The sequence below is a fragment of the Falco punctatus genome (genome assembly GCF_963210335.1).
Source record: "Falco punctatus genome assembly, chromosome: Z".
NCBI classification, from domain to species: Eukaryota; Metazoa; Chordata; class Aves; order Falconiformes; family Falconidae; genus Falco; species Falco punctatus.
In genome coordinates this window covers 61,973,704-61,999,605 of record NC_137586.1, presented here as the reverse complement: position 1 = coordinate 61,999,605, position 25,902 = coordinate 61,973,704, and the positions used below count along the sequence as shown (strand labels likewise).

At 41.2% G+C, this 25,902-nt stretch overlaps 1 protein-coding gene across 3 annotated transcripts in view; it reads left to right on the top strand.

Moving 5' to 3' along the window:
- The first annotated feature begins 729 nt into the window (after positions 1 to 729).
- Positions 730 to 25,902, top strand: part of EPB41L4A (erythrocyte membrane protein band 4.1 like 4A) — a 135,165-nt gene continuing 109,992 nt past the window's right edge. For all 3 annotated transcript variants that reach the window (XM_080371233.1, XM_080371232.1, XM_080371231.1), the window contains exon 1: positions 730 to 858. In XM_080371233.1, coding sequence (XP_080227359.1) covers positions 760 to 858 — 99 coding nt within the window. In that variant the 5' untranslated portion in view covers positions 730 to 759. The remainder of the gene's footprint in view (positions 859 to 25,902) is intronic.

Sequence of the window (25,902 nt, the reverse complement as noted above, 5' to 3'; positions counted from 1 at the left end):
GCTCCTGGGCCTGGCAGGTGCCCGACTGCCGGCCTTCGGCTCAAAGCCGCCTCGTCCGCCGCCGCCCGGCCAGGGGGAGCCCTGCGCGGCGGCCGGCAGGAGGCGGCCGGCGGCTGCCCGCGGCTGGGTCGCTCCCGGCGCCCGGCGGCGCTGGCCCCCGTCCCTCCGCCCCCGGGGAGGAGGCGAGCGGCGGCCGGCGCTCTGCCTGCACGGCCGCGGCCCCCCGGGGACGCCAGGCACGGGCGCCGCGCCGCGCCGCTAGCGGGGTCCGCGGCCGCAGGGCAGGCGCTGGCCGGGTGGGCCGCGCTCACTGCCGCAGCGAGAGCGCTCCCACGGCGCCCGCCGCTCCACACAAAGAGGAGGCGCGGAAACGTGCGCCGACGGGGCGGGGGACGGGGCGGGTGGGCGGCTTGGTTCCTCCCCGGGGCGGCAGCGGCGGGGGAGCCGCCGTGACAGCCAGCGGCGGGCGAGGGCTGCGCCCCCGGCGCCATCCTAAGAGCCGCCGGTCTTTTTCCTCCCCCTTTCCCACAGGGAGCGCCCGGCACCCTCCGTCCAGGCTCTTTCGCGGGATGGCGGCGGCGGCGCAGGGCCGCCCCGTGGGGCTGGGCGCTGTGCCCTAGCGGCCGCCGGTCTCAGTCGCTGCGGCGGGGCGCGGAGCCGGACGCAGCCCAGCCCCGGCGGCGCCCCAGCCCCTCTCCGGCTGCCGCCGTTCGGGGCTCTTTCCGCCTCCCCGCCCCGTTCCCGGCCATCGCAGCAGGCATGGGCTGTTTCTGCGCGGTCCCGGAGGAATTTTACTGCGAAGTTCTGCTCCTGGACGAGTCCAAGCTGACCCTCACCACCCAGCAGCAGGGCATCAAGGTAGGGGCGGCCGGCGGGGCTGCGGGGTGCGCCGCGGGAGAGCCCCCGGGGTCGGGCTCCGTGCGGTGCAGCTGCCCGGCGGCGGCTGCCTCCCCACCGCCCTTCGGTAGCCGGGAAGGGAGCGGCGGTGGGAAGAAGGGCTTTCGGGATCCCGCGGGAAGCGAAAAGATAATTTCATAACTTTCGTTGCGGTCGCGCAAGGGACGGATGAATCAGGAAGACGCGTGTCGGTGGCTAGACGTGGCTTTGGAGGCTTTGCTTTGAGATACTTATTTAAATGAGCAGGTGCCGATCACTCCGGAGCACTCGGGACACTTGACGCAAGTATTTTTCTGCCCATGCTACCAAAGGGGAAAAAAAGAAAAGGAGCTCTGTATACGGGCTGTTGCGCACCCGCGTTGAGTCACTCCTCTCTCCCTCTGCCCGTGGCGCTGCGCCCTGCCGAGCCCTCCCGGGAGCTGCTCGCCTCCGGGGGACATGCCGGCGGCCTGGGGCAGAGCCGGCCGCCTACCCCCGCGGCGGCGGGGCGGCAGGTCCCGAGCCGAGGAGTGAAGGCCAGCCCGGTCCCCAGCCCGGTGGCCGCCAACCCGGTCCCCAGCCCGGTGGCCGCCAACCCGGTCCCCAGCCCGGTGGCGGCCAGCCTGGACGGTGGGAACAGCTCTTGCGCTGCTGCAGCACGCTCGGCGCGGATGAACTCTTCAAAGTAGTCATCTGCCGAGCGCTAATGAGCCCTGACAGAGCATGTGAAAACTGAGATTTTTCTAAAGGCCCTTAACGTGGTCCTGTTTGGTTAAGCCTGATGACAGCAAAGGGCATGTCTCAGACACTCGAAACCCTTGTTTGAAAAGCCGGGGACTTGAATTTATTATCCACGTGAAGAGCGTGGTTTCAGTGTTGGATCAGAAAAAAAAAAAAAAAAAAAAAAAAAAAAAGAGAGAGAGAGAGAAATCTGTTCTTGAAAAATTTACTTTTGGAAAGGGCTGATCTATTTTACTTAAGACATACAAAGAATAAAAATCTGTATGCCTGTATGTTTCGTCTTGAATGATTAAAGTTTGGTGAAGCAACTGGGGAAAGGAGAACCTGAAGGCGGGGGGCAGAGGGAGTCTAAATGTAACAATATAATTTTAACCATAATCTGTGGCACTACCGACTCGACATGTATGGAGTGTTCTCAAGCTTTGCTGAATCAACTGCCTGCAAACAGGGTCATAAATCCATGCTTAGCATAGAGGAGTAAGCAAATCACTGTGACGCTCGATTTCAGGACCTGTGTAGGGTCTTTCAAGTTTAGACACTTCTTACTTACCTAAAAACTTAACCTTTCTTTATATGTGCAGATGTGGGTATGTATGTTATGCATGCATATATGCTTGTGTTACCTGTAAATGTGCAGTCACAGGAGTATATTTAAAGAATAACCTGTAAAGATAGTTCTGTTGTTAGCTTCATGAACCCAAATCCTAAAAGGTGCCTGCTTTGTGCAGTGCCTAATAAAAATTAATGTTCTGTGGGAGGAGCGAAAGGGTCTGAAAATGTAGCTGTTCTAAGAATTTGGGACTTGCAGTGCTGGGAACCCTTTAGTTTAAGATGAGGGTGTGGTTTCCTGCCATTCTTAGTGTGACCTGAATGTGGTGTGATGCTAAAGGTTTCACCCCTTCCACCTGCTCCTTCTCTGTCTTGAATCTAGCCATGGAGCAGTCACAAAGCCAGCTGTAACAGTGTGCGGATCTGACGGAATAGTAGTTTGTTAACAGTTTGGGGTAGGCACTGGCACCGCACAGCAGGGAACTTCAGGGAAAGGAGAATCTCCCAGTTGTGTAGAGCCTGGCTTGTTTTTCGTGTTTTTTTTTTGTTGTTAGTTTGTTGTGGTTTTGGTTTTGTTTTTATTTTTTTTTTAGATTAAATTTGTGTCATTTGAAACCACACTGCAGTGCTGTTGCTCCATGAGCCTTTGAAAACTTAGAGAGGAACTGCATACCTCTCCCTTAGTCAATGGTTTCCACCATTGTATTCTCCCTTGCCTTTGTACTTGTGCAAGTGTTTGTGCAGCTGCGTGAGAAGAGCAGTGTGTGTCCAGCTGAAGGGTAACCACTGGTTTTCCTTTTACTGTGTTAGTCTTCAGCTGGATGGGAGCCCTGATCCACTCCACAGCTGGAGGAGGGCAGAAGCGGTTCTTTCAACTGAGTCCTAGCTTACGCCATTTTAAACTACTCAGGGATTATTCTTATTTATTTTTATTCTACAGGTTTCCACTGAAGTTATATGATTATTTCTTAGTCGAACAGAACTTAAAATTTGTCATGTTTGGTCATTTGGCACTTTAACTTTGAAATATGAATGTTTTAATTCTTTTGTTAGCATATACACATCTAAAAATGCAGTGTCTCTTATTTGTTCTTACAGGATTTCAGCTTCGGCACAGAGTCATAGATTATAAATGTTCTTATATATTTTATTTTAAAACAAAGATTTTGTTAGAACTTCAGATACTGGATGTGATCTTTCTTTTGTCTTCACAAATTTTAATTGGCTTTACAGCTACACACAAAACATGTTTTTGGTACTGTTTCACAAATCTCGAACCATTACAAGAGCAGAAGATTTTAAGTGGTCACACAAGCAATTTTGTTCCCTTTTTTCCCCCCAAGCAGATGCATGTCTGCCAGAAATAAAAACCACAATTCAATAGCTATTTACAGTCTATGTACTTACTTGATATTAGTGGGTTTAGTCCTATTTGCTTTGCAGAGTGGAAAGCTGAGTTCTGTGACTGTAGGAGTCCTAGGCAAGTTTGTTTCTTTGGTGGATCTGAAACAATGGCATGAAATACATAACTTGTTTCTGAACTGATGTAGAATTTTGAAGATGTGTTGCTTAGTTTGTATGGTATTTATTTCTCACTTGCTATGCTTGACAGCAGCTATATGCAGCAAAATATATTTTTGAATTACTGTTTTTATTAACACATTTTTGTTATTACAGTGGGCTTTAAGTTGTATGTCACATTAGAACAATGGGCAAGAGGTTGCAGAAGACAGGCTTTGAGTGGAATTTAGAGATACTTATCTTTGTGTATTTCAAAGAGCTTGTTACGGAAGGGAAAGGATTGTTTTTTTCTGGTTCCAAGTGGGGAAACTGAAGTGCAAAGAGGTTGAATGACTTTGCCAAAGTCGTGCAACAGGTCAATGCCAGAGCCAGGAATGAAGTTCTCATCCCTCTAGGCTGGTAGTAGTAGTCTGCTGGGGGCCATGCTGTCTGCAGGGTTTGCGATGATCTCTTGTAGTTGCTCAAATTGACTTTTGCTTCTCATAGTTTGTTTTCTTAGTGTTACCTGTGATATGTCTTGCTGTTCTTCCTTTATGTCTCTGTGGTTTAAGGTCAGAGTATTGTTGTGTGAAAATGCGGAAGCTGGCTCTCCAGCCTATCAGACAGATTGGTAACAGCTAGATAATCAGGAAAGGTCACCAACTATCTTATAATCTCAATTTTTATGTTCACCTATAGTACATTAACAGTGAGAGATATTTTGGAGAGCAATTGTTTTGAGATAATAAAGCAGTGGCAGTTGTTATTTTGCATTAAAAGAGACTGTTCACCAGGTGCTGGTACAGTTTGTCTGATCAAGGTGTGCAGTTTCCGATTGGGGCAGCTTTTCCTCTAAAAAGGATGTTCAAGATGCCAATTAAGAAATAGGTTTTAAACAGACTTTGCTACAAATATGGTGAGAATCAGCTGGAAAATGATCACTTTTCCAGGGCTGCTACTTTGAACTCATCTTCATGTAGATTAAACAATAACTTAGTCATTTTTATGGTACGGTACTACCTTCTAAGTAGGTGTAGCTTATTTGTTGATGTCACAAGGTATGTCAATAGTGTTTTGACATGACACCTGACTGATGGGTTGTGACATTATATGTTTTGGTTCTGTTAAGAATTGGAGTAGCTGTCCTTTAAGAAGGAGACTGGTGTGCCTTGTTGCACAAACTTGTTGGAGATCAAGGAGAACTCTGTCAGCCCTTAGAAAATACTGCTATGAAGCCTATTTGTGATGGGCTGTTTCAGAAGGAATGGCCATCCTGTAACGTGTATAACAGGAATTTAACAACTCTTTTGCTTATTTTTCTTGCAAACATTTTTTAAGGCAAATTTTTGTTTTCTTTTTCCCAAGTAAGTTAAAAATAGTATGAAGCATCTCTACTTTATGTTTGTATTTCTTTAGTGGGAATAAAGTTCTTTAAAACATACTAGCTACTTCTCCAGTGAACAAGCTCTCTGATGAGTCTTAAGCTGTCTGGTCATTGCACTTTCAAAGTATTCCTTGAAATTCCTCTTTGAGCACTACTTTTATACCAAGTCCTATTCAATTTGATGTGTGTGATGGGCCAATGGCAAAGTTTCATAGTAAGAGAAATGATGAATAGGATAGACACACTAATTCTTCCTGGAAGATTTTGCTTACAGTATATGTTCTGTAACATTACGTTATTAGGCAGTACCATCTAATAGTGATATTTTGGCCACCATAGCACTTACCTGGTATGTTAAGGTGTTAATTGATATTTCTGTGATGTGCAGGGCTGCCTGGCCATCTTTACAGAGATGCATTGCATTGTTTGTAAGCTACACTTACAAATTGTATCTCTGTATAAAGTACTCAGTATCCAAAGAAAATGTGTGGTTTTTGTCTGGAAAATAAGCAGACAGATTTTTCTTTATGATATACTGAGAATATAAGAGAATGAGATCCAACAATCTAAATGCAGTCTTCAACATCTCAACATGGTTTAAAAAAAACAACAAAAACCCACACAAAAATACCTGAAATAGTGACTAAGTTAGGAACTGTGTTAAGTGACTCGATATGTAAAAAACCTGAGTGAGCTCATCAGAAAATTATACATATTGTTAAGAAACTTACAGAATAATTGACAATGCGATTTCATATAATGTATAGAAATAGGTAAACATACCATTTCTTAGAAAGTTTTCAGGGGATTATTCTGGCATTCTTCTTTTTTTCACTCCCCAGTGAAGTTTGTTGTTTGTTGGGTTTTTTTTTCAATCTGAGTAGTTCAAAATGTTGCAGGGTTCATGCCTTCAAAATTAAGTATATACAGAAAATATGGGGTGCACTTTTGCATCAAGCTAATTTGGCTCTGGGGACTCCAAGGAGTCAATATGGGAATGGTAGGCTCCTGGTTTTTTCCCTGGTGAAAATGCTTGATAAATGTACATGTTAGCAGGAAATAGAGCCTGCCGAATAAAAAGATCTTATATTGTGTTAATTATTCTAATTGAGAGTTGGCATTAAAAGTCAAATTGGTAGTAATTTGCTATGTGAACATGGAATGTATTCTCTGTAATAGTGACTTCTGCTGTTTTATAGCTCTATATTTTTTAAAAAGGAAAGCAGCTCTCTGTGAGAAAATTTCTTAATTATGCAGGTACACTGTTTCAGAAACCCTAGAAATCTTTTTAATGGCAGATTGCAGTTGCTTTCCACCTGTGTATTATCTGTTTAGTTTCTTTTTTAATGTTGTAGATACGAGACATCTAAGCATTTTTAGGAACAAAAGTAAAAAAAATCTTAACAAAAATTTAGATTAATGATAATTCATAGCACTTCCATATTAGAATGATGCTGATCTTTCTTAAACTCCTATTATGGGTATAGAAGTCATCTGACCAGGCACTGAGTACAAGATGGTGCATGTGGAATTGTGCACTATTTCAGTCCTTTAAAAATGGTTTGAAAACTGTGAAAGGAACAAAAGGGCTCATAAACCTCGCTGTTAACTACTTCTCAAAATTACTGTCACCTATTTGAAACAGATTACTAATTTCTCCAGTATCTTTATAGATGAGACCAGCAATTCTGAATACCCCAGGGAAAAACCAGAAAATAAATGAACACTGAGACACTTTATTTTCCCTAGGTGCACTTAACTAAATTAATGAAACCAGCATGACAGCAAGGCGGAAATCCATTAACTTTTAAATGAAGTTACCTCTTAGTCAACCTGAGGTTTGACCAATAATATTGTCAGAGGGGTCTGTTTTGCTGGTTTCAGTGAGCAGTAATTTCATAATATAACCAGGTCAAATGTAATCTGTGTGAGGCAGCCTTTTTATTAAATGCTCTTGGATTTCTGTAACTTGGATTGAGCTTTTCTTACATTAGAGTAGTTAGTATAATTAAGTACCATCTGTTGATACTTTATTCATTTTAGTTTATTAAAGTTCTAAACTAAAACTCAGCTGTGGAATTGCAACTGTTCCCCTCAAGAAAGAAAGCTGCTGAAAATTACTATGTGATACGAGGGGAACTCTTCAAGAGACTGAGTAATTTAAAAGGTGGTTCAGAAAGTGAATCTCGTTAAGAAGTTACAGTTCGATGTCATGTCACGCTGTAAAATATCTGTTGCCAAGATGGTATTGAACACATATAAGAAAATGAGAAGCTATGTATTTGGTCATGCTGCATCATTACTAATATCTGTATTTTTGGTAAAAAGATGGGAGATTACTGATGCAGTCTCACTTTCTTCATTCTCGCCAGTAGTTTTTTTTTTTTTTAATTTAAACTCTTATTTTCCTCAAGAGGATTTGATTTTTGTAGTGATATAGCAGCTATATTAGCTGCATTTTATTCAAAACTGAGATCTTTGCAAGTCAATAATCGTATTTCAGTATCTGGGTAGAATTTTGCAGGCTGCATTTTTAGTACATGTTTTAGGTATTGCCTTTTTGATCGTATCTTGTGCTTGCAGCATACCAATTTAATTTCATAGTTTAAAATGAAGATTGCAATTTTAGTATTGATTGTGCTTTTGTTCCCACTTCTTTCTTTGCATCCTGTGTTGTGGATGGTTGAACACTGTAGGCACTAAGGTCAAAGAGATATGCTTGGGGTCAACCCATGCTATTAGTTAGAACCAATAGAAACATTGAAAAATGAGAACTCTGCTCCTTTGGTTTTGCTGCAGCATTGACAGGGGAATCTGCCTGTTTTGTCAAAGTGGGAAACGTGCCTTTTTATCTCTGGTAGAAGTCTGTATTGCTTGGTTTGTGACCATAAATACTGATTTTTTTAAAGCTAAAATGTCAGCATCACCATAAACATACCATATTGGTTGTCCCACTGGTCAGAAGTGGACTGTGCTTAGTGACTCCTTGTGAAGCAGGTACTTACCTATATGAAAATGGGTCAGAATGGTTCAGTCTGAGATGTGTAAGAGAACACAACAGCAATCACATAGCCAGAGGATCTGCGTTCTTTATTTGTGGAAAGCAAAAGAAAAAGAAAACCAGTAGTATTGTGGGGGGTGGGGTGATGCAGAGAAAGAGTTGGGAATATGAGCAAGGGAGGAAAATACATGCTGTGATGACAAGGGAAGAGACCTTTCATAAAATGTAATTCTAGTAGTACCTTTCCAGAGCTGGAAAAAAGACACCTCAGTAGTTTGTTTGAATTGTTCATACACATCATCATTATTGAAAATAGCAACTACAATTTTAAAGTACCCGTGTAGGGATGTTTTGATCATTCTTTATGGAAATCTTTAGTGAGTTGAATATGCCATTAACCTATACTGTCAGGGGTGTTATGTTAAAGCTTGGTTGTTAGAAGTCTCAGAGGTTTGTACGGATTCCTTTTAAACAAAGCCTTCTATCTTACTTCCCCTGGTGAATTATTTTATTCTGTCTTCTTGTGACATGGGGAAGTGCATACAAGTGGCAAACCCTCCCTCCTACCGGTATTTGTATTAGTTTTGTTTATTGAGAGGGATCATTTACATTCTGTGAAATCCAGCTGCTCCTTACGCTTACATTTAAAATGTATAATAAAGTCATTATAGTCATGGGGAGTTACTGATGTGGAGGAAAAAGTGGGATATATTTTGTGTGGTGCCTGTACTTGTTTGTTTGTCAGTATTTACCTTTTACACTTTGCAAGGCTACAAAGGGCTCTCTATAAGCCAGACAAGAAGACAGTCTGTCTTTCCATAGTTCCTCAAGTTTTGTGTATGTGGGTAAAATCTGTATGTGGTTGAATGAGCCTGTCTGATAATAAGTGGCTCAGCACTTTACTATCTTCCTATGTTCTCAGGAAAATGAGATCTGAATGCATTGATGGATAAATTCTTTGGCTGTGTGAGATGGAATGCCTTTTAGTAATGGAAAAGGAAGATCTTTTATATCTGAATTGCATGAAGAGTATCTGGAAGGCAGAAAATTGCAGTTTCCCTATGTAATTAGTGGTAAAATTTAGCATGGTTACTAGTGTATGTAAGCGCATGCTTTTAACACTTTGCAGAACTAAAGGCAGTTGAGCATCTTGCAGGATTGAGCCAGAAGACAGACATCTAGATGAAAACTACTGGACCTGGTTCTTGTTTTCCACATACTCTGTATTTCACTGTAAGTTCTCATTTATATCTGAGAAAAGGTTATTGTAGTGCCGCCAAAAATATTTTCTATCTATAGTAGTACCCACTTCTTAATTTATTAAATATTGAATATCTGGTTTATTATTAACCTTTTAAATAAATCAGATATGGAAAAATTACAGTTCTGGTTTTGGTTCATCAGTTTTAGTCACATTCTTAGTGAAATTGTGATAAACGTCTTTCCTATTTGGTGGATGAATGGTGGCTAGAAGGAATGTAATGGGGATTAGTTCTTTTCCCCCTCAGAATACCAGAACAAGAGTTGTCTTTATAAGGGTCTCCATTTAGAACCATAAAGGAAAATACAGTTTTTGTAATGCCATGTGTGAGTGCCACAGGAAACTGGTAAAACTAACTGCTCTGAATTAAAAAAATGAGGAAGAACACTTAATGAGTAATGAGGAGTGAGTACAGCACTGACTTACAACTTGAAGCAAATGGTTAAATACCACTTCGGAAAAGAGGTAATCTCTGAGTATTGGTGTGACACGTAATATGAAAGCAGGGTCTCCACAAATTCCTACTGGGGGCATCTTAAACTGTCCTCAAAACTAGGTGGTGTTGGCCAACACCACGGAATAACACTGCATTAGGCCTTGTCTCTGCTCAAATTAATTTTCTGTGGTGTTATCTCTTTGCCTATGGTATGGAAGATGGCTGTTGTTTTTGAAGTTGTGTAATCTTCTCATCAAGGCTGCTGGAGGGAAAGGAGGTCACATGTCAGAACCAAATGGGACTGGAAAGCCATGACTCTTACTACTTTTCCAGTGTTCATGCTGAGGAACTGACACATTCTTGTTTTCTGCAATTTTCTGTGTCCGTGTCTGTACAGCCTGGGAGGACAGTATGAGGGAGTGCAAGGAGCCGGTTGCATCCTGCTAAGTGGTGCAGCTGGACACATCTACACTGTGTTGCACGCAGCCCAGACCTCCTCCTTTGGGGGTCCTTTGAAGCCTGCTTGACGCTGACAGACAGCCTTTGGTTGTACGATCGGTTGGTTGATTCAATATGCCAAAATGAAAGAAAGCTGAGTCTCAGACTATCATAATTCTGATTGTCATAGCATGACTGTAAGGGGTGATGACGTATCGGGGTGCTTTGAAGGCACATGCGTTGCTGGGTGATGTTGAAGCATGGCTTGAACAACTGAAACCAAGCTGTTTAAATTGGGGACTGTGCAGAAATGATCCTGGCAACTGTGCCTGGATCTCCTTGCAGAGGAAATTAGGACACTTTAGGAGGGGTCATAGGAGAAAGGTAGCTTAAGTTCAGTGGTGATGATCAGGAGAAAAAGGCCCTGGGCAAATGAAGGAGAGATGCAAATTGACAGCATGGTTACACTTGCAAGAACCTTTTCTCATATCGCTGTTTCCTCTGTGAAAGAAAGAAAGCAAGCCACAAGACCTTGTAGTGGAACCTTTTGAAGAGGTGCCTGAATGTCCTGACTTGCCCTCAGCTTTTTAGATTTAATTTGCATTGGCTGCTTTTGGTAGGGGAGGGAGTGAGTGGGATTAAAGGTGTTTTTTAATGATATTTTCATGATGGAATGAAGCCCTTAAGTCCAAAAGATCAAATATTTTCTTCTGTTTTGATGTGATGTCAGGTTCTTCAGCCCTATTCTTCCCTCTATTCTATTTTTCTCTCTCTAAAAGTCCCTTAGTAGGACCTAGATGTTTCTAAACACGTGCCCATATGCCTTTTCTTTTCGTGTACAACATGAAACTTCAGTTCTTTTTTCAGCGTGTATATTCTTCACCAGGGACATAGCAACCTCTAAAGCTGTTGGATCATACTCAGAAACAAAAGCTTTTGGTGTCCCTCAAAGCTACCACATTTATTCTGGATTATTTTGAGTGGTCATTTGTTCTTCTGTGTGAAGGCTTGACAAACCATAGTGCCTTTAAAACGACCTCTACACAAAAAGTCTTTCTCCAAAAATGGGGGAGTATACCACTCCAGATTGGTATGGATGAGATTTACTGTTAATAAGAAGCTCTTGGCCTTGTGATTCCTTCAGCTGTCTCTCCAGTGTCCCTGGGCTGCTCCTGCAAAAGCCAATACTCTTCCTAAGGCAGCAATTTGGTAATACCATTTCTTTTTCTTGTGAGAGCAACAGTGAGTTTCCAAAGCCTTCCACTGATTAGGGACTACCTGACACTGGGCCTGGTTTCAATTCCACTGAAGATGATAGGTGTTTCGGTGTGCTTTCGCAGCACCTTCAAGAGGAGCCAAACTGGACCCAATTTTTCTGTGAGCACACTCAATTAGTAAGTGATAACACTGAAAATAAAACGTGTTAGATCTTGTACAAAGATATTAGATGTTGGTCACATAAAATAAATGTATAAACTTTCTACTTTTTAAATAAAAAAGTGTTTCTTAGTCAGCTTTGGCCTTTCATCAGTATTCAGGTCTTGAGCTTTGCTGTTTAGAGCATGAAGGCTGTGTTTGTTGTTTTCATGACTGAATCTTTATTCTGTGATCTTAGATCTGTTTTTTGTCTTTTACTACTTTCCTGAAAAAAATCTGCTATAGAAGCAGGTTTCACCAGCTTTCTCCTGAAGTCTTTGTTTAAAGACAAACTGCAGCGCAAACCATGTTTATTCATGATGTCTGCTGCTTTCTGAGCAGGTGAACAAAAGTCAGCGTGGATGGTCAGAAAAATAATAGGTTTATTTTTGACATTTTGTGCATGTCTGTCCAGAAATTAGAGGCGTCTTGGTGAAATTAAGACGTTTGGGGAGAGGAATCTGTAAAATGTCAAAAGGAAAGCAGTTCCTCGGTACTTCCTTTCTTTTGTTGTAAATCTTTCTTTGCAGTGATTTGTCCACTTGGTGTTTTTGTAAGAGCTCAGAATTTTTCCTGTGGCATGCAGAAACTCCAGAAGAAGGCAGAAGTCCTGCAGGAAAGCTTGCTTCTGACTTGGCATAGGAAAGTTTATTGGGAGGGAATGAAACCACCTGCATTGAGTTTACTAAAAGTGAATGAAACCCAGCTTTTTGTTACAGATGTGCATCTTTTTTTCCTGTTGCATAGCCTGTATCAGAGCCCATGACGTTTTTTATTTTATAGATTTTTAAAAAATTAGAAGAAAAATATTTTTTTATCTATGAGTATCACATAGGTCAGGGTTGAAGCTTTGCAGTAGGGCAGCATACAGAAATACTTGTGTTGCTGTGTGTGACATACCTATAGTGTGCTTATAGAACCCTCCCTCCAAGAATATTAATCCAGAATTTTTCATAACCAAGTAACGCACCCAAAGAAACTCCAAAAGAAAAAGGCAAGTGAAATTTTCTTCAGTATTATTTAATCCTACCATGTGTCTTCTCTTGATGATGATTCAAAACTGCTACATTTTTATGTGCAAGCTCTACTGAAGCATGCACTTAAGCATGCGCTTGAAAAGACATAAAAGTACAAGCCAGTATTCGTTATTGCATTCACCTGTCTTTCAAAGCTATCTAAATGTATGCTATGCCAATCTCTGTGCTCAGTTTGAGGTAATTATACTATGTGTGTTTGTATCTTAATCCACCAGTGGATCGATGTAATTCTATGGAAATTGGTAGAGTTTCTTCTGCCTTTGCCTGGAAGCAGAACTGGATTAAGGTTCTTCATCTTAATATAAATTTTTTCCTATATAAATCTCAGCACATAGAGCAAATGGACTTAGTATTATTATCTGTAAGAAGGAGGACATCTAACAGGCTGCTACTTATTATCTAGTTTCTCAGGATTGCTCTGATTCATATTCCTTTTCTTGCATACAGAAGGAATATGGGATAAGAAAAATCACTTGAACTGTAGAAAAGTAGTGTAATTGAATTTTGAACATTGATTTCTGAGTGTACAAAAAATGAGGTGAAAGAATATACTCAAGCAGTAAATTACAGGAGCAAGCAGGGTGTATAGCACCTTTAAGAAGCAAGTGTTTGTTATGAAGTTCACCATGCATACAAATTGTGCTTGTATTTTGAGTTAAGAACAGTTACAGGGCAACAGGAAACCTGACTGGCCTGATACAGGCTTTTTCTATTCAGTACAGGCTTGCAAAAAGGAGAAAAAAAATCATAATGCAGGGAAAAGCATGATTCTTCTTAGCTCTTTTAAGTCTGAAGCAGGAGTGGGGAACCAGAAGAATGATTTAAAGGAAATTGATTGTTTTAAGTATACACAAAGGAAGCCTTGCACTCTGTCAGGAGCACTAACCATTTTCAACCTGGAAGAGGGAACTGAACATTTAATTAAACAATGCATTTGACTCTATTAGTTTATGCTCCAGCATTCATGATACATGGAGATGTAGGTTATTTTTCTAGTGTACAGCTGTTTCCTCCTGCATAAAGTTGGGGCTGGAGTTTTTGTAGAGTGCCACATTGTTTAAGTTGTGGTAGCGCTTGGGCACACTGATAAAACATCAAAGTACTCCTCAGCCAGCCAACGCAAAGGCAGACTCTTGTCTGAGAGAGATCTCAGCCTAGGGCTGCAGCAATACACAGTGAGCGAACTGCCAAGCGTGGGAGAGGAGCAGGTTAGGATGAAGGAGAAAAAAGGCCAAGTTGTCAGTCCAGGGAATATTGTCTCAAGTAGCAGAATAGCTGAATTGTCTGGGGTTGCTGCTCTGGCAGTATAAATTTGCAGAATTCTGCTGTGAGTAAATTGCACCAGGCATCTGCCCCAAATTACAAGTGCATGTTGTGAGTTGCTCTGGACTGATGCGTATCCAGTTCTTGCATGGCTGTCACAATTTTGGTTAAGGGTGTTCTGTTTTCATTGCAAAAAAAAATAATAATGATAAAGGTAACCCAGCATGCGAACACTTTATACCAATACTTTGTACTTACCTAAGTTTAACCTTTCCTTAAGGGAGAAAGATCATAGGTTAACATTAACAGCTTGACCTCCCTTGCCTGGGGCAGGCTTGGAGGGAGGAACACTGTGTGGTTCCAGTAGCAGTGTGAATTGAATAAGGTTTCTAGGCAAGCCTGAAGATTTTAAGCATCTCTAACACAAAGCTGCAGAGGTTGCTTGTCTACCAAAGGTATAGCAGTAATTCCACAGTAAGTACCGACCTTATCAAAACACAAAACACACCATCTATCAAACCCATTTGGTCAGCCCTGCCAGCCCATCAAATCCCCAAACCTCAAGATTTTCCCTGCATGCAGAAATTGCCTTTCTGACTAACTGGATGTACTTTCATGGCAAAAAAAGTACAATCCGCCTGTAGCCTGTTTGGCTATATATTATGATAGCATTCATGTTATATAGGCTACTCACTTGGGGGAAACGGAATATGTTGGAGAAGGTCAAAGCATCTTGAAACATGTATACCTATCTATGCTAAGGATTAGAGCTGAAAAAGTATTTTGGTGAAATAACAGACTTGTTTGAACACTGGTGGAACAGATGATCGTTGTGGTTTGTTTTTGGTTGTTTTTTTTTTTTTTTTTTCTTAATCTATTTAGATAGAGGGCTCAATCTGCTTAAAAGGATTTTGAACAAAGATTTGTTCTGGTTTTGGGCTCTTGCTTCAACTGGGAATTATATCCTCCAGTGACACTTGATTAAGCCAAAGTAAGTCAAGTCAGTGGTTAGGCTTTAGTCAGCTCACACACATTTCTGCTACAGGAGAGAAAAATAATACTGTGCTTTGCTGGATTGTCACAAATGTCATTTAGGAAATAATGTATCAAAGCAAACAATTCAAATCAAAACAGGAAAAAACCCTAGGCGTTTGAAAAAGGAGAAATTGGAAGGATCTTATTGGAACCTGGTGAGGAAGGTCCTAACAATGTCAATGGTGATTCTCCTGTACCACGTAACCATAGGCAGGATTGGAATTGTACACAAAGGACACAGGCGTGATACTTATTTTCAGAAGTATTCAGATGCTTGCATAAGAGTCTTTTAAAAGTCTTTTCTAAAGATTGTGCTTGGCATTCAGTTAGTTCTGAAAAGCTGTCTCAAGGCCTGAATTACCAGTTACAGAGTAAATACCAGTACAACAGTATCGCTTACATCAAGGTGCCTTTATGACACTTGGTGTATTTGAGACCCATGAGCTGAAACTAGGATATAGCATCTTAGCATTGTGAGTTGGCATTTTCTTAGTCAATGCTAGAAACAGAAGAGAGAGGGTTTTGTGTTGGTGAGTCTGTATTTTTAATAAACAAACCATCACAGATAATTAAATGTGGATTTAACAGTTTTAAGGAACAGCTGTTGCTGACAAAAAGAAATACCTGCTTCTAATCAATACTGTAGCTCTTCACATAGGAACATATTAAAACTGTATTTCAAAAGGAAGGTTTCACAGTCAGAGTCATTTATGTAGTGGCATGGAGGTGAAAGTTCTGTGATTCGGGTAGGTGTGTTACCCTGTCTAAAATTAAGCTCTCCAGTGGGACTACAGTGTTGAAATCTTTTACTTGCATGTATTATTTGTGGGCTCTGCTGATTCTTAAAAGTTTCTGTGGAAAGGTTTGGTCAAATGATCAAGCTGGTAAGTGTTTAGCTGTGGTAGCTATCCACATGCATGAATAACAAATATTTAGTAATTCAGTTTAGTTTAGATTGCAATAAGGGGATTTAGTTGCATTACCTTTCATTTGCTGTTGGCTAAGAGCCTGCACAGGTTGTGGTAGTGGTGTAATTCAGTTTACACAGGTATCTTCAAGGGTCTCTGATTTCTCTGGGGGGCTTCAAGTCGGCAGTGCTTCAGTCTGATTCTTATAATGGATTTCACTTTGGTGTTGTCTTCAACTCAAAGTCTTGGAATTTCTTTCTTGCTCTCATTTAAAATAATTTAAACTTTCTGTTGTCATGGTTGCAGAGAGGAACTCAAAAGCATGAGCCCTGCTGACTCCTAAAACTAGCAAGCCTACCTATTTCTGTGAGGAAGCTCAGAATTAAAGCAAGTGTTACGATTATTTTTTTCTTCCTTGAAGGTAAAGTCATCATTTCTTAATGGCTAGGATTGCTTCTGTAGACCAATAGGTGTAGAAGGGAACTCAATGTATAGATTATATAGTAGTTTTGTAGTGAATTACATTACATGAGAGCATGGTCACAAATATGTGGTTCGTTCTTTATAGGTTCTTTTGGTCTGATCTGTTTTCAAAAACCTCAACTAAAGTAGCCTCCCAGGAGCTCAGCTGCAGTCCTTTGTTACTCTTCTAGTTAGAAAGCTTTCCCTGACATCTAGCCAGGGTCACTTGTTTTCAGTTAAGCTACTTTCATTTTTTTCCTAACTTCTGCGGGCCTGTGCATAGAGTACATTTAATCCTTAACTTTTTTTTAACATGAGACAATGCTAGGGAATGCTGGAAGCTTTGACTTTGGGCAGGGACAGGCACTCAGGCAATTGTCTGGCACCCAATGTAAGGGATGTTAGGCCTGTATGGGGCATTAGGTTGTATGCAGGTGTTTTCCACTACCATCTCATATTCATGTACCTAGGGAAAATATCAGGACTGGTTTGCTTTACCTTAGCTGTTTCTCTCCTGCCCAGTGTTTTTGTGTACCCCTGCAAACCTTGCTATTCTTTTCTGCAGTGTGTCCTCACTGAAATCCCTCTTTGCAGTTCCTGTTTGTCTTTCTTGAATAGTTCTTGTTCTATTGTTTTCTGGATGATAAGAAGAGAGAATTAAATTAATCTAACAACATTGTTAGTTTCCCTTCACCTTTCATTTGTTTTTTCCTAGCCTGGCGAGTGAGAGGGAGACAGAGGCCTCCCAGCAAATAGATGACAGCATATACCTTGCACTTTCAACGATACAAAAGTAAAAAACCAAGCAGCAATGTCATCCAGGGGTGGAAGGTTGTGCATAGATTCCCTTTCCCTGTGTGCAGCAAATGAACTAATGCTAGCACATTTTAAAAAGTGTATGCTTTCGTAGTCCTGTACGGATACTCTGATTTGAGAGGCTGAGCAGCAGTGGTCCTTAGGCTGCTGCCCCTAAGGATTATAGTTGTGCTGTGTTTTTCCTAAGAGTCTCCGTGTAGAAAGGCTTTAACCTTGTGACTCTGCAAAGGCTTTGGCAGCTTCTTCCTCGTCTGCTCCAAACCACAACACACTTTCCGAATGTGTATCATTATCTCTGTGCTTCACGTTGGCTGTCCCTGGAGCTATTTGCGTGGCAGAACATTGCCTGTTCCAGGGCAGCTTTAAATTGAGCCAGGCTGGGATCCAGCAGAAATCCAGGAGATGCGATATGAAATAGTCTTCTGAAGAAGATGAGGAGGATACTGAAAACTGGTAAGATTGGTCTGCTGGCCAAAGCCTTGAGATGGTATGTGAACAAGCAGAGCGCAGTTTGTTCTTCTACCAGTCTAACCCCCATGGGAGGGTGTGGACATCAAGAATTTGCACTTAAGAAAGGGGGAAATTATATTTCCTTTCCCTCCCCTCTCTTTTGTTTCATTATTTTGATTTTAAGTTTTGGGAGCGAGGCGCTAATAGGTGCAATTTTTGCAATCCCTGCCACAGGGAACTACATTATTTTGGCAGTCTCTTTGTGTCTCATCTCTGTAAATGACAATGATGGTAATAGAACAGAAGGGGCAAGTGATGTGAAGGGAAGTAAGCACTGTGGTGTGAAACAGCTATTTGATATTTTAATTAAAATCAATCTTATCAGATATAAGTCCTTCTACCAGATACAAGTTCTCATACAGTTCTTTGTTAGAAGATCTGAGAGGACCTTGAAGACTGGAGATGTGTTCAGGCAAAAATCTGTGGTTTTATTTAACCTCAAAGAACAGGGGTTGACTTAATACAAACCCACAAAACAGAAGCAGAGCAAAAAAATATGCAAACAAATCTCACCACCAGCTCTAGCAACTTCCTGACATCCTCTTTCCTTAAAAAAAAAAAAAGCCTGTAGACATAGACAGATTTATTTCTCTTTGAAGACTTAATTTTTAAATTTGTTAGCTCGGTTTTTGTATGAATTCACTTCCCAAAGGAAAAACTCATGATTTTAGAAAAAAATTAGAGAACTCCTGTTTCTAGAAAAGCCCTCTGCTTTCAGGAATTTTCTCGAAGTGAACTCATGTTTTCCGCTTCTACCACAGTTCTGTAAAACCTAAGAATACCAGTTTATGTTTTTTTCTGATTTGGTTCTTGGCTTGGTAAGATGCTTGTCTTCAGGGAGGGTCTGTTTTGAGTTACCTACCTGACTCATCTCCTGGGTAGGAGGAATACCTTCATTCTCAGCACTGGCATTGCAGTAGAATTTTTGTCCTCTGGTCCCTTCTTTTAGGATTCAAAAATCCTGAGTGCAGTAAAAATAGAAATGACATGGCAGAGCTAAGATTCCCTTATGTTCATGCTTCTTCCCACCTAGACTTGCTAGTATATTTGTGGCTGCAGAGATGGGAAGGACAGAAGGCATGCTACAAAGACCTTTGTAAAACTATTAACACTAGACCAAATTAAGAGGTAAAATGTTTTTGATTAAGACAGTATGTGTTCCTTGAACTCTATCCTAATTACAGCTGCATGTTTCTCTTCTTCTGGCATGGCCCAGCCCTATCTAAGGTAGCCTGAGGTCTGCTTTAATTTACTTCAGTTGGCTGTGATTCCTGAGGAGTTGTATTCCACCTGGCTATGGCTAGAAAAGGGTTTATCCCAGCTGCTCCCTTTCCCCACCCTGAGAAGGTGGGCAGGAGTGTGTGGAAGCTGCACCTCCTGGATCACAGCCTGCCAGGTTGCCCCAAAGCAGGGAGCCCCCACCAGGGAACTTGCCAGGAGTTTCTACTTCAAGCTATTTGGCGGACAGAAAAAGGACTGAACACCTGCTGACCTCCTTCAAACAAGTCCCCTATCCCTGCTGTGAAAAGTTTGAATGCACTATCCAAACCCCTATAATTTTAAAGATAAGCATTATGATTTCTGCACTGAAGTTAATGCGTTTTGTCAGGGACCTTCTCTACTTTAAGCCCTTCTTTAAAGAACACCGTAGTTTGTAAATCAAAGGTGCTAGTAGTTTGCTTCTGAAGCCTTTGCAAAAATGTTACTTGCATAAGCAAAATAAGAATATTCCAAAGAGAAGTTAGGTGTCCTAGTTAATTTAGAAAAGATGTTTATTGTTCATCTGGCTGAAAAGAGTTTTATCGTGCTGTTTCACTTAACTGAGTGCATATGAATAGTAAATGCAATAAATAATTACAGAATACAGTGTTTCACAATGAAGTCAGGTCATACTTCATCCAACCTGTAAACTATTTTTTTGCTCCACTCCTCTGCATCAGAAATACTTCAATAAATGCCATTACATCGACCCTTCTCCCTTCACATCCTATATGAGGCCGTGGTTTGGGAGTCTTTATTTAAAATGTTTGTGCTGAAGTGTAGGAATTGATTTTTTTTGTCTGTGGTTTTTCTGGAGCTATTGTTTCTTTAAAGAAAACCACTAATGATATGCTATCACTAATACTGTTTCCAGTGTTACTTTTCTACTTTATGTGTTTATTAAACTTCATGATTTATATCTAAGACCAGTATTGACTTCTGTCTTCGTTGATGGTAGAATTAATGCAACCACGGTTGTAATATGTTAGGACTTAGTATGTCATTACAAGAGTTAAAAAAATATAAAGTGTTGCTCCAATGCATTGTACCAGGTCTTTTTCTAATATGTGGGGAATTGTTCTCTGCAGCCTTCTCACTAAGCTTATAATTCTAAAAGCTGCACCTTAAAATATATCACTTTGCCATAATGTTATCGCAAAAGCAGAACAAATTGTAGTTTCTTCTTTTTCTGATCTTAACCCTTTCCTTTTAGTTCAACTTCATGTTGCAGTAGCTTGTTGTCAAGCAAGAAAAAGTTTAACTTTGCAGTTCAGCAGTTTAATTAGTGGTCAAAAAATTCATTATCTGCCTGGTTTGCAGAACCTGGGCTGGTTTAAGATTACACTGAGCTGAAGTATTTTAAGCTGTGTAATTGGAAATCTGAAATGTTGAGTAAACGTTGATTGTGAAAATGATTTTTCTGCATTTACGACCATCTGAATGGGTTCTGCGCATATTACCTGCAGAGCTTTGTAATTGGTTTGGTTTTACTCAGGAGTTACTGAAAATATTGCCCTGAAATGGAACACAAAATTACACAGTGTAAAAATGCCTTTCAAAACCTTTTCCTGCCTTTTGTGTGGTAGGGGATTTGGTGGAAACACAAGGGAAAAAGAAATCCATTATCTCAAAAAGTTTACCAATTATAAACAAACCCATTACGTAACAGTTTTGACTGTATCTTAATTTCACAACTTAGTGTCAGCTTGTTGACAAAGCTATTTCTCGTTCTTTCCCCAGAACTTTTCATCAGTAAATCTGCTCTGGATTAATATTATAAAGTAAGAATTATGCTGATGCATTTTTGGTAAAGTGAAGTAATTGTTTTAATTGGTATTGTAGGCCAGGTCCTGCCCTTGGGTCACACCAGCCCCACGCAGCGCTACAGGCTGGGGCAGAGCGGCTGGAAAGGGCCTGGTGGGAAAGGGCCTGGGGGTGCTGGGTGACGGCCGGCTGGGCAGGAGCCAGCAGTGTGCCCAGGGGGCCCAGGCGGCCAGCAGCACCCTGGCCTGTGTCCCCAGCAGGGTGGCCAGCAGCACCAGGGCAGTGACCGTCCCCCTGCACTGGGCACTGCTGAGGCCGCCCCTCGAACCCTGTGTTCAGGTCTGGGCCCCTCTCTGCAAGGGGGACATTGAGGGGCTGCAGCGTGTCCAGAGACGGGCAGCGGGGCTGGGGAAGGGGCTGGGGCACAGGTCTGATGAGGAGCCGCTGAGGGGACTGGGGGGGTTTAGTCTGGAGAAGAGGAGGCTCAAGGCGGGACCTTACTGCTCTCTGCAACTACCTGACAGGAGGCTGTAGGCAAGTGGGGGTTGGTCTCTTCTCCCAGATGACAGGTGATAGGATGAGGCAATGGCCTCAAGTTGTGCCAGCTGAGGTTTAGATTGGATATTTGGAAGAATTTCTTCACTGGAAATGTTGTCAAGCATTGGCACAGGCTGCTCAGAGAAGCGGTTGAGTCAGCATCCCTGGAGCTGTTTAAAAGAGATGTAGATGTGGCACTTAGGGACATGGTTTGGTGGTGGACATGGCACTGCTGAGTTAACGGTTGGACTTGATCTTAAAGGTCTTTTTAAACCTAATGATTCTATGTATAATTCTGCCTTGAAGCTCGGTGCTTGACTGTGTGGTATTTGGCATGTAAAATACAGTATAAGTATAAAATACACATGTAAGTATAAATATACATTTTCCAAGTTTGAGAGGACTGAACTTTCATACAAAACAGACTCAGACGTTTTACCGTCATGCATAAAATCGTTGAATTCTGTGTCTCTGTTTCCTTGTTATTGCTTCCTTTGATCTGGCAAGGTCAGTAGTTTGCTTGGTGGGCAGTTTATAGTGGAGGTACAATGGAGTGTTGGCAATTTGGAATTAGGGTTAGACTTAAAGGTGGCAGTTCAGTTATCTTTGAACATTTGTTCCTTACTTTACATTTTGAGGAATTAGTATCCTGCATGTCTAGCACTAGTTGCTGATAGTGTTATTCCCAAGTCAGATATGTTAGTCGTAGCAATTCTTGGTAGATAAACAAGCGGAGGACGAACAAATGTGTGTGTGTGTGATGTGTGTGCGCACGCATGCATATGGGTTGTACATACATGTGTGTATATATATAAAACTTATATTAAAAGAGTATATAATCTATATAACAGTATAAACATATAATATACTTAGATATCTGTATTTATCTATCTACCTAAAAAATAATTAAAAGGCCAGAGCTCTTTTGCAGGAGACTAGTGGTTGAGGAGGGCAGTGTGCTGAAGGACTGCTGAAATGGTGTGGCTCATTGCAATTTCTAGAAGTCTGGAAAAGGTTTTTGAACCCCTTTGTAAAGGAGCAGAGTGTGCTCAGTATTTTTGTGTGAGTTTACTAATAACGGGATGAAAGTTACAGATGTGTTGCCCCTGTAACATGTGATATTAGTCACATTCGCTGACTAGGATGTAGCAAACTTGGAACAGTCGGAATTGTATCTTTATATATGTAGCTTAGCTAAACGTGGCATTCCGTGTTGTGACAACCAAGTGAGTTACCAAAACCCCACACCCTCCAAAACTTGTGGCTTTATTCCCCATTTCTCTTTTATGCGCATGAAAGCATGTTTGTGAATAGCTCTTTGCATTTTTTTTCCCCTTGTATATGTAGTGATCTAGGTTAGATGCAGAGTTGTTTTGTTAATGGAAATTTTCCCACTGATTTCAAAAGGCTGAGGGTTGGACTGTAGTCATTTTCTCCTATGTTGAAAAAGACCTTTGATAATCTTGACAGGGCCCTGGAAAAAACATGTGTGTGTGTGTATGTAATTTTCTCAAAAGGAATTTTAAAATATCTACCTTCTGTAAATGTTGTAATAGCAGAACTAGAATTGGTGGAAAAAGCTTCAAAATTTGAGTATTCACTGGGATCTTTTAATTTTAGATGCAGTTGTGCACACATGCATACCATAAATATTGCTTCGTGTGTTAATTATCTTTGGCGTGAGACTAATTTAACATGTAAAAACAGTACTTACATGATTTAATGTAATATTACATCACTGCATGAACTCACATTTTTAGCCATTTAAATCCTAAAAGTAATGTATTGTTTCACATATTCCAATATCTTTTTCCAAAAAACATAAGACCAGGATTTTCAGGTATGGTTTTCAATTGCTAGTAGCATATTTGTCATCTCACTTAGCTTTTTGTATTTCCATTGACTGTGCTTTAAACTTGTGAGCTATGGAGTTTTTAAATGTTCCAGAATAGATCTTTTATATGGTTGATGTTATTTGTACATGTTTTATCTAGGATTTTTTAAATCAGTTTCTACTCCAGTGTTTTTTATTTGCAGCCTTTCTTTCCCAGTTCAGCCACTAACTGTTTCAAAATGTCATTAATCAGTTTCTTCTCATTGCTTGCATTGGGTACTAGAAATTATTCTAGCTGTACAGTGTTAACATGGAGACGCATTTCCAGGTATTTCTTCCTATGACATGGAAAAGCAAGGTATCGGGTAAATCAGGTCAGTGGAAACAGAATTGTTTGCCCCAGTGGCAAAGCGTTCACAGTAGCAGGGAGCATGACATGTCCCTGGAAGCAAAGAGCTCATTGTTTTTGGTTTTCTGAACTACATTTACAATGCATTGCCCAAGTAGGCCAGGTGTGGTTTCGTGCTTTGTTTGTGTGCAGCGGTGTGTTCTGAGGTGAAACGTGGTCAGACTGAGAAGCCTTTGGGCATGATCTGAATATTCCCAAAGTTTCTCTTAGTGTCATGTTTAGAAGGGGATTTATAGCTGTTGCCTGGATTTTAAATAGTCTGGGGGCTTGTGAACAGAATAGCAGTATTACAGTTCCTGGTTCATGACAGGTTTTGTGAAGCATCGCTGTGGAAGTAATCTGTCTTGACATGACTGCAGGGTGCCAGTCTTGGCTTTGATAAAGTCAGGTATGCTTCTGACGGTGTCACAAATGTACACGGTATTGGCCAGTTTAAAAACTGAATAAACAAATCTCAGTAGCACATCTGGGTTTCTTTCAGACAATTTTGTAGATTATGCGTGTGGTTACCAACATGTTAGTAACTCTGGCAGAGCAATTAAACTTTTCCCTTCATCTCTACTTGGGCAAACAGGGGCTGCCAAAAAGCCTCTGTTTCTAGATCACTCATCACAAATTACTCTGTTCTGTATCCTGTTTGTGAAATACTAAACCAGTTTATCCTTTCACCTGTGTAATAGCAGGAAGCCATGGAGAAGCAGGGACTGGAGAAGGCATGGGATTTTTGCCTTATAGAGGGTGAATAGTATGATGGGAATATAAAGCCAATCCAGGCTGCATGCTGTATACTTCATCTGAATGGGAGTGTTCTGCAATTAGACTTACATGCAGTACCCAAAGGGAAGTAAAAATTATGGTTTTAAAACCAGTTACGGATCAGCTGCACAATAAATTGATGCCTGACAGGCTTTTTTCTGTGCTTTTCCTGGTGTAGTGCACTTTGGTTGCTGCTTCGTTCCTATTTCATCCCCGCTTCTTGCCATCTTTTAGTCTGTTTTATTAGGTGTGAGTGTGTGGGTTTTTTCTTTCTGTGCTGTTGGTTGCTTGCATGTGCTTGTTATATGTGTTTTTTTTCACTGTGTTGTGCATCATCAGATGATGGTTCTGCAGAGCCAGCAATTTCACAACTGGAATCTCACAATAGCATGAGAGTAGGAGGATGGGGCACAAGGGATGTGCCAAGTCTGTGCTGCTTCCTGAAGACAGACATTTGTGCTGCCCCACTGCTAGGCAGGAGAAGGCAGAGCTGGACAAGGTGCTTGTTATTTCCCACACAGCATGGCGTTTGCTGTGGGAAGATTGAAGGAGCTGTGCTCTCCCTCCCTCTGCCTCTTTCTGCTCTTCTGCTCTGCCTCCCTTTTAATGCATGTGTTACTTTTTCCTTCCTGATTGCAGCTCCAGGGACACGCATCCTTTCAGTTGCTACCTCTGTTCTTTCCAGTTTGTAGCAGGAATAAAAAATAAATTAAAGAAAACAGACTGTGGGGTTGAAATCTTTATTTTATTACCCAACCGTGTTGAAAATAGAGCTCAGCTGCTATGCATTATGTTGCTTATCAGTACGTGAAGCCTAATGCACGACTGCTTTCAGTACAGCTTAATGTTTTTCGGTCTCAGGCACGTGGCTTTCAAGCAAGAGGCAGATTTGGTAAGGTCATTTTCTCATTGACTCAGCCAGAGAGATTGCACAAAAGGGAGCTCTTCACTTTTCGATGTGCATCCGTGTCTGTTATTAAACTTCACATAAAAAGAGTCATTGGTTTAACAGGTTTGGTTGAAAACAGCTAACACTGGGTGCATTACTGCTGTTCCTAGGGCTTCCCAGCTGAGTGTGACTTACCTGTCTGGCGTGTGCCTGTGAGTTGTGAGGCCATGGCTGTATCTGCAGGGTGGAAGAGGGAGGGTTGGTTTGTTCCATAGCAGTGGTCAGAATTGTTTGGAAGGTGCTTAGAGCTGACAGTGATTAACAAACCTACCCCTTTTAATAAATTCAATTAGCATTTGCACAGTTAGTTACAATTATATTTTAAAACAAAATCCATTCTCCTCCTGGTTGTTCACTTTTTGAGGAGGGGAATAGAAGAGCAGGTTTTAAGTATCTATTATCTATTTTTGGTGTAGATCAAATCAGTTATGACAAGTTAAGTTGCAGGTGTGTCTTACATGTATTAAGTCAAAGTGTGACACTTTGAAAGGTCAGAGTACTTTATGTCTGACTTATGAAAATAACTGTGAGCGTGGAGTTTGTGGGGTCTGCACATAGATAAATGTGAGTGGAATACAGAGATACAGAAACCTGATAGAGAGGGTGAAGTCTGAAAAGGTCTGTTCAGAAATTGCTTCTGTTTATTTAATCTAAATAATTTAGTAATTCTTTACACTCGTAAAAAAGCAGCATCCCTAAGAAGAAAATAGTGTGTGTTTTATGACAGATTGTGTCAAACTGGAGTGGAAAAAACCCATCA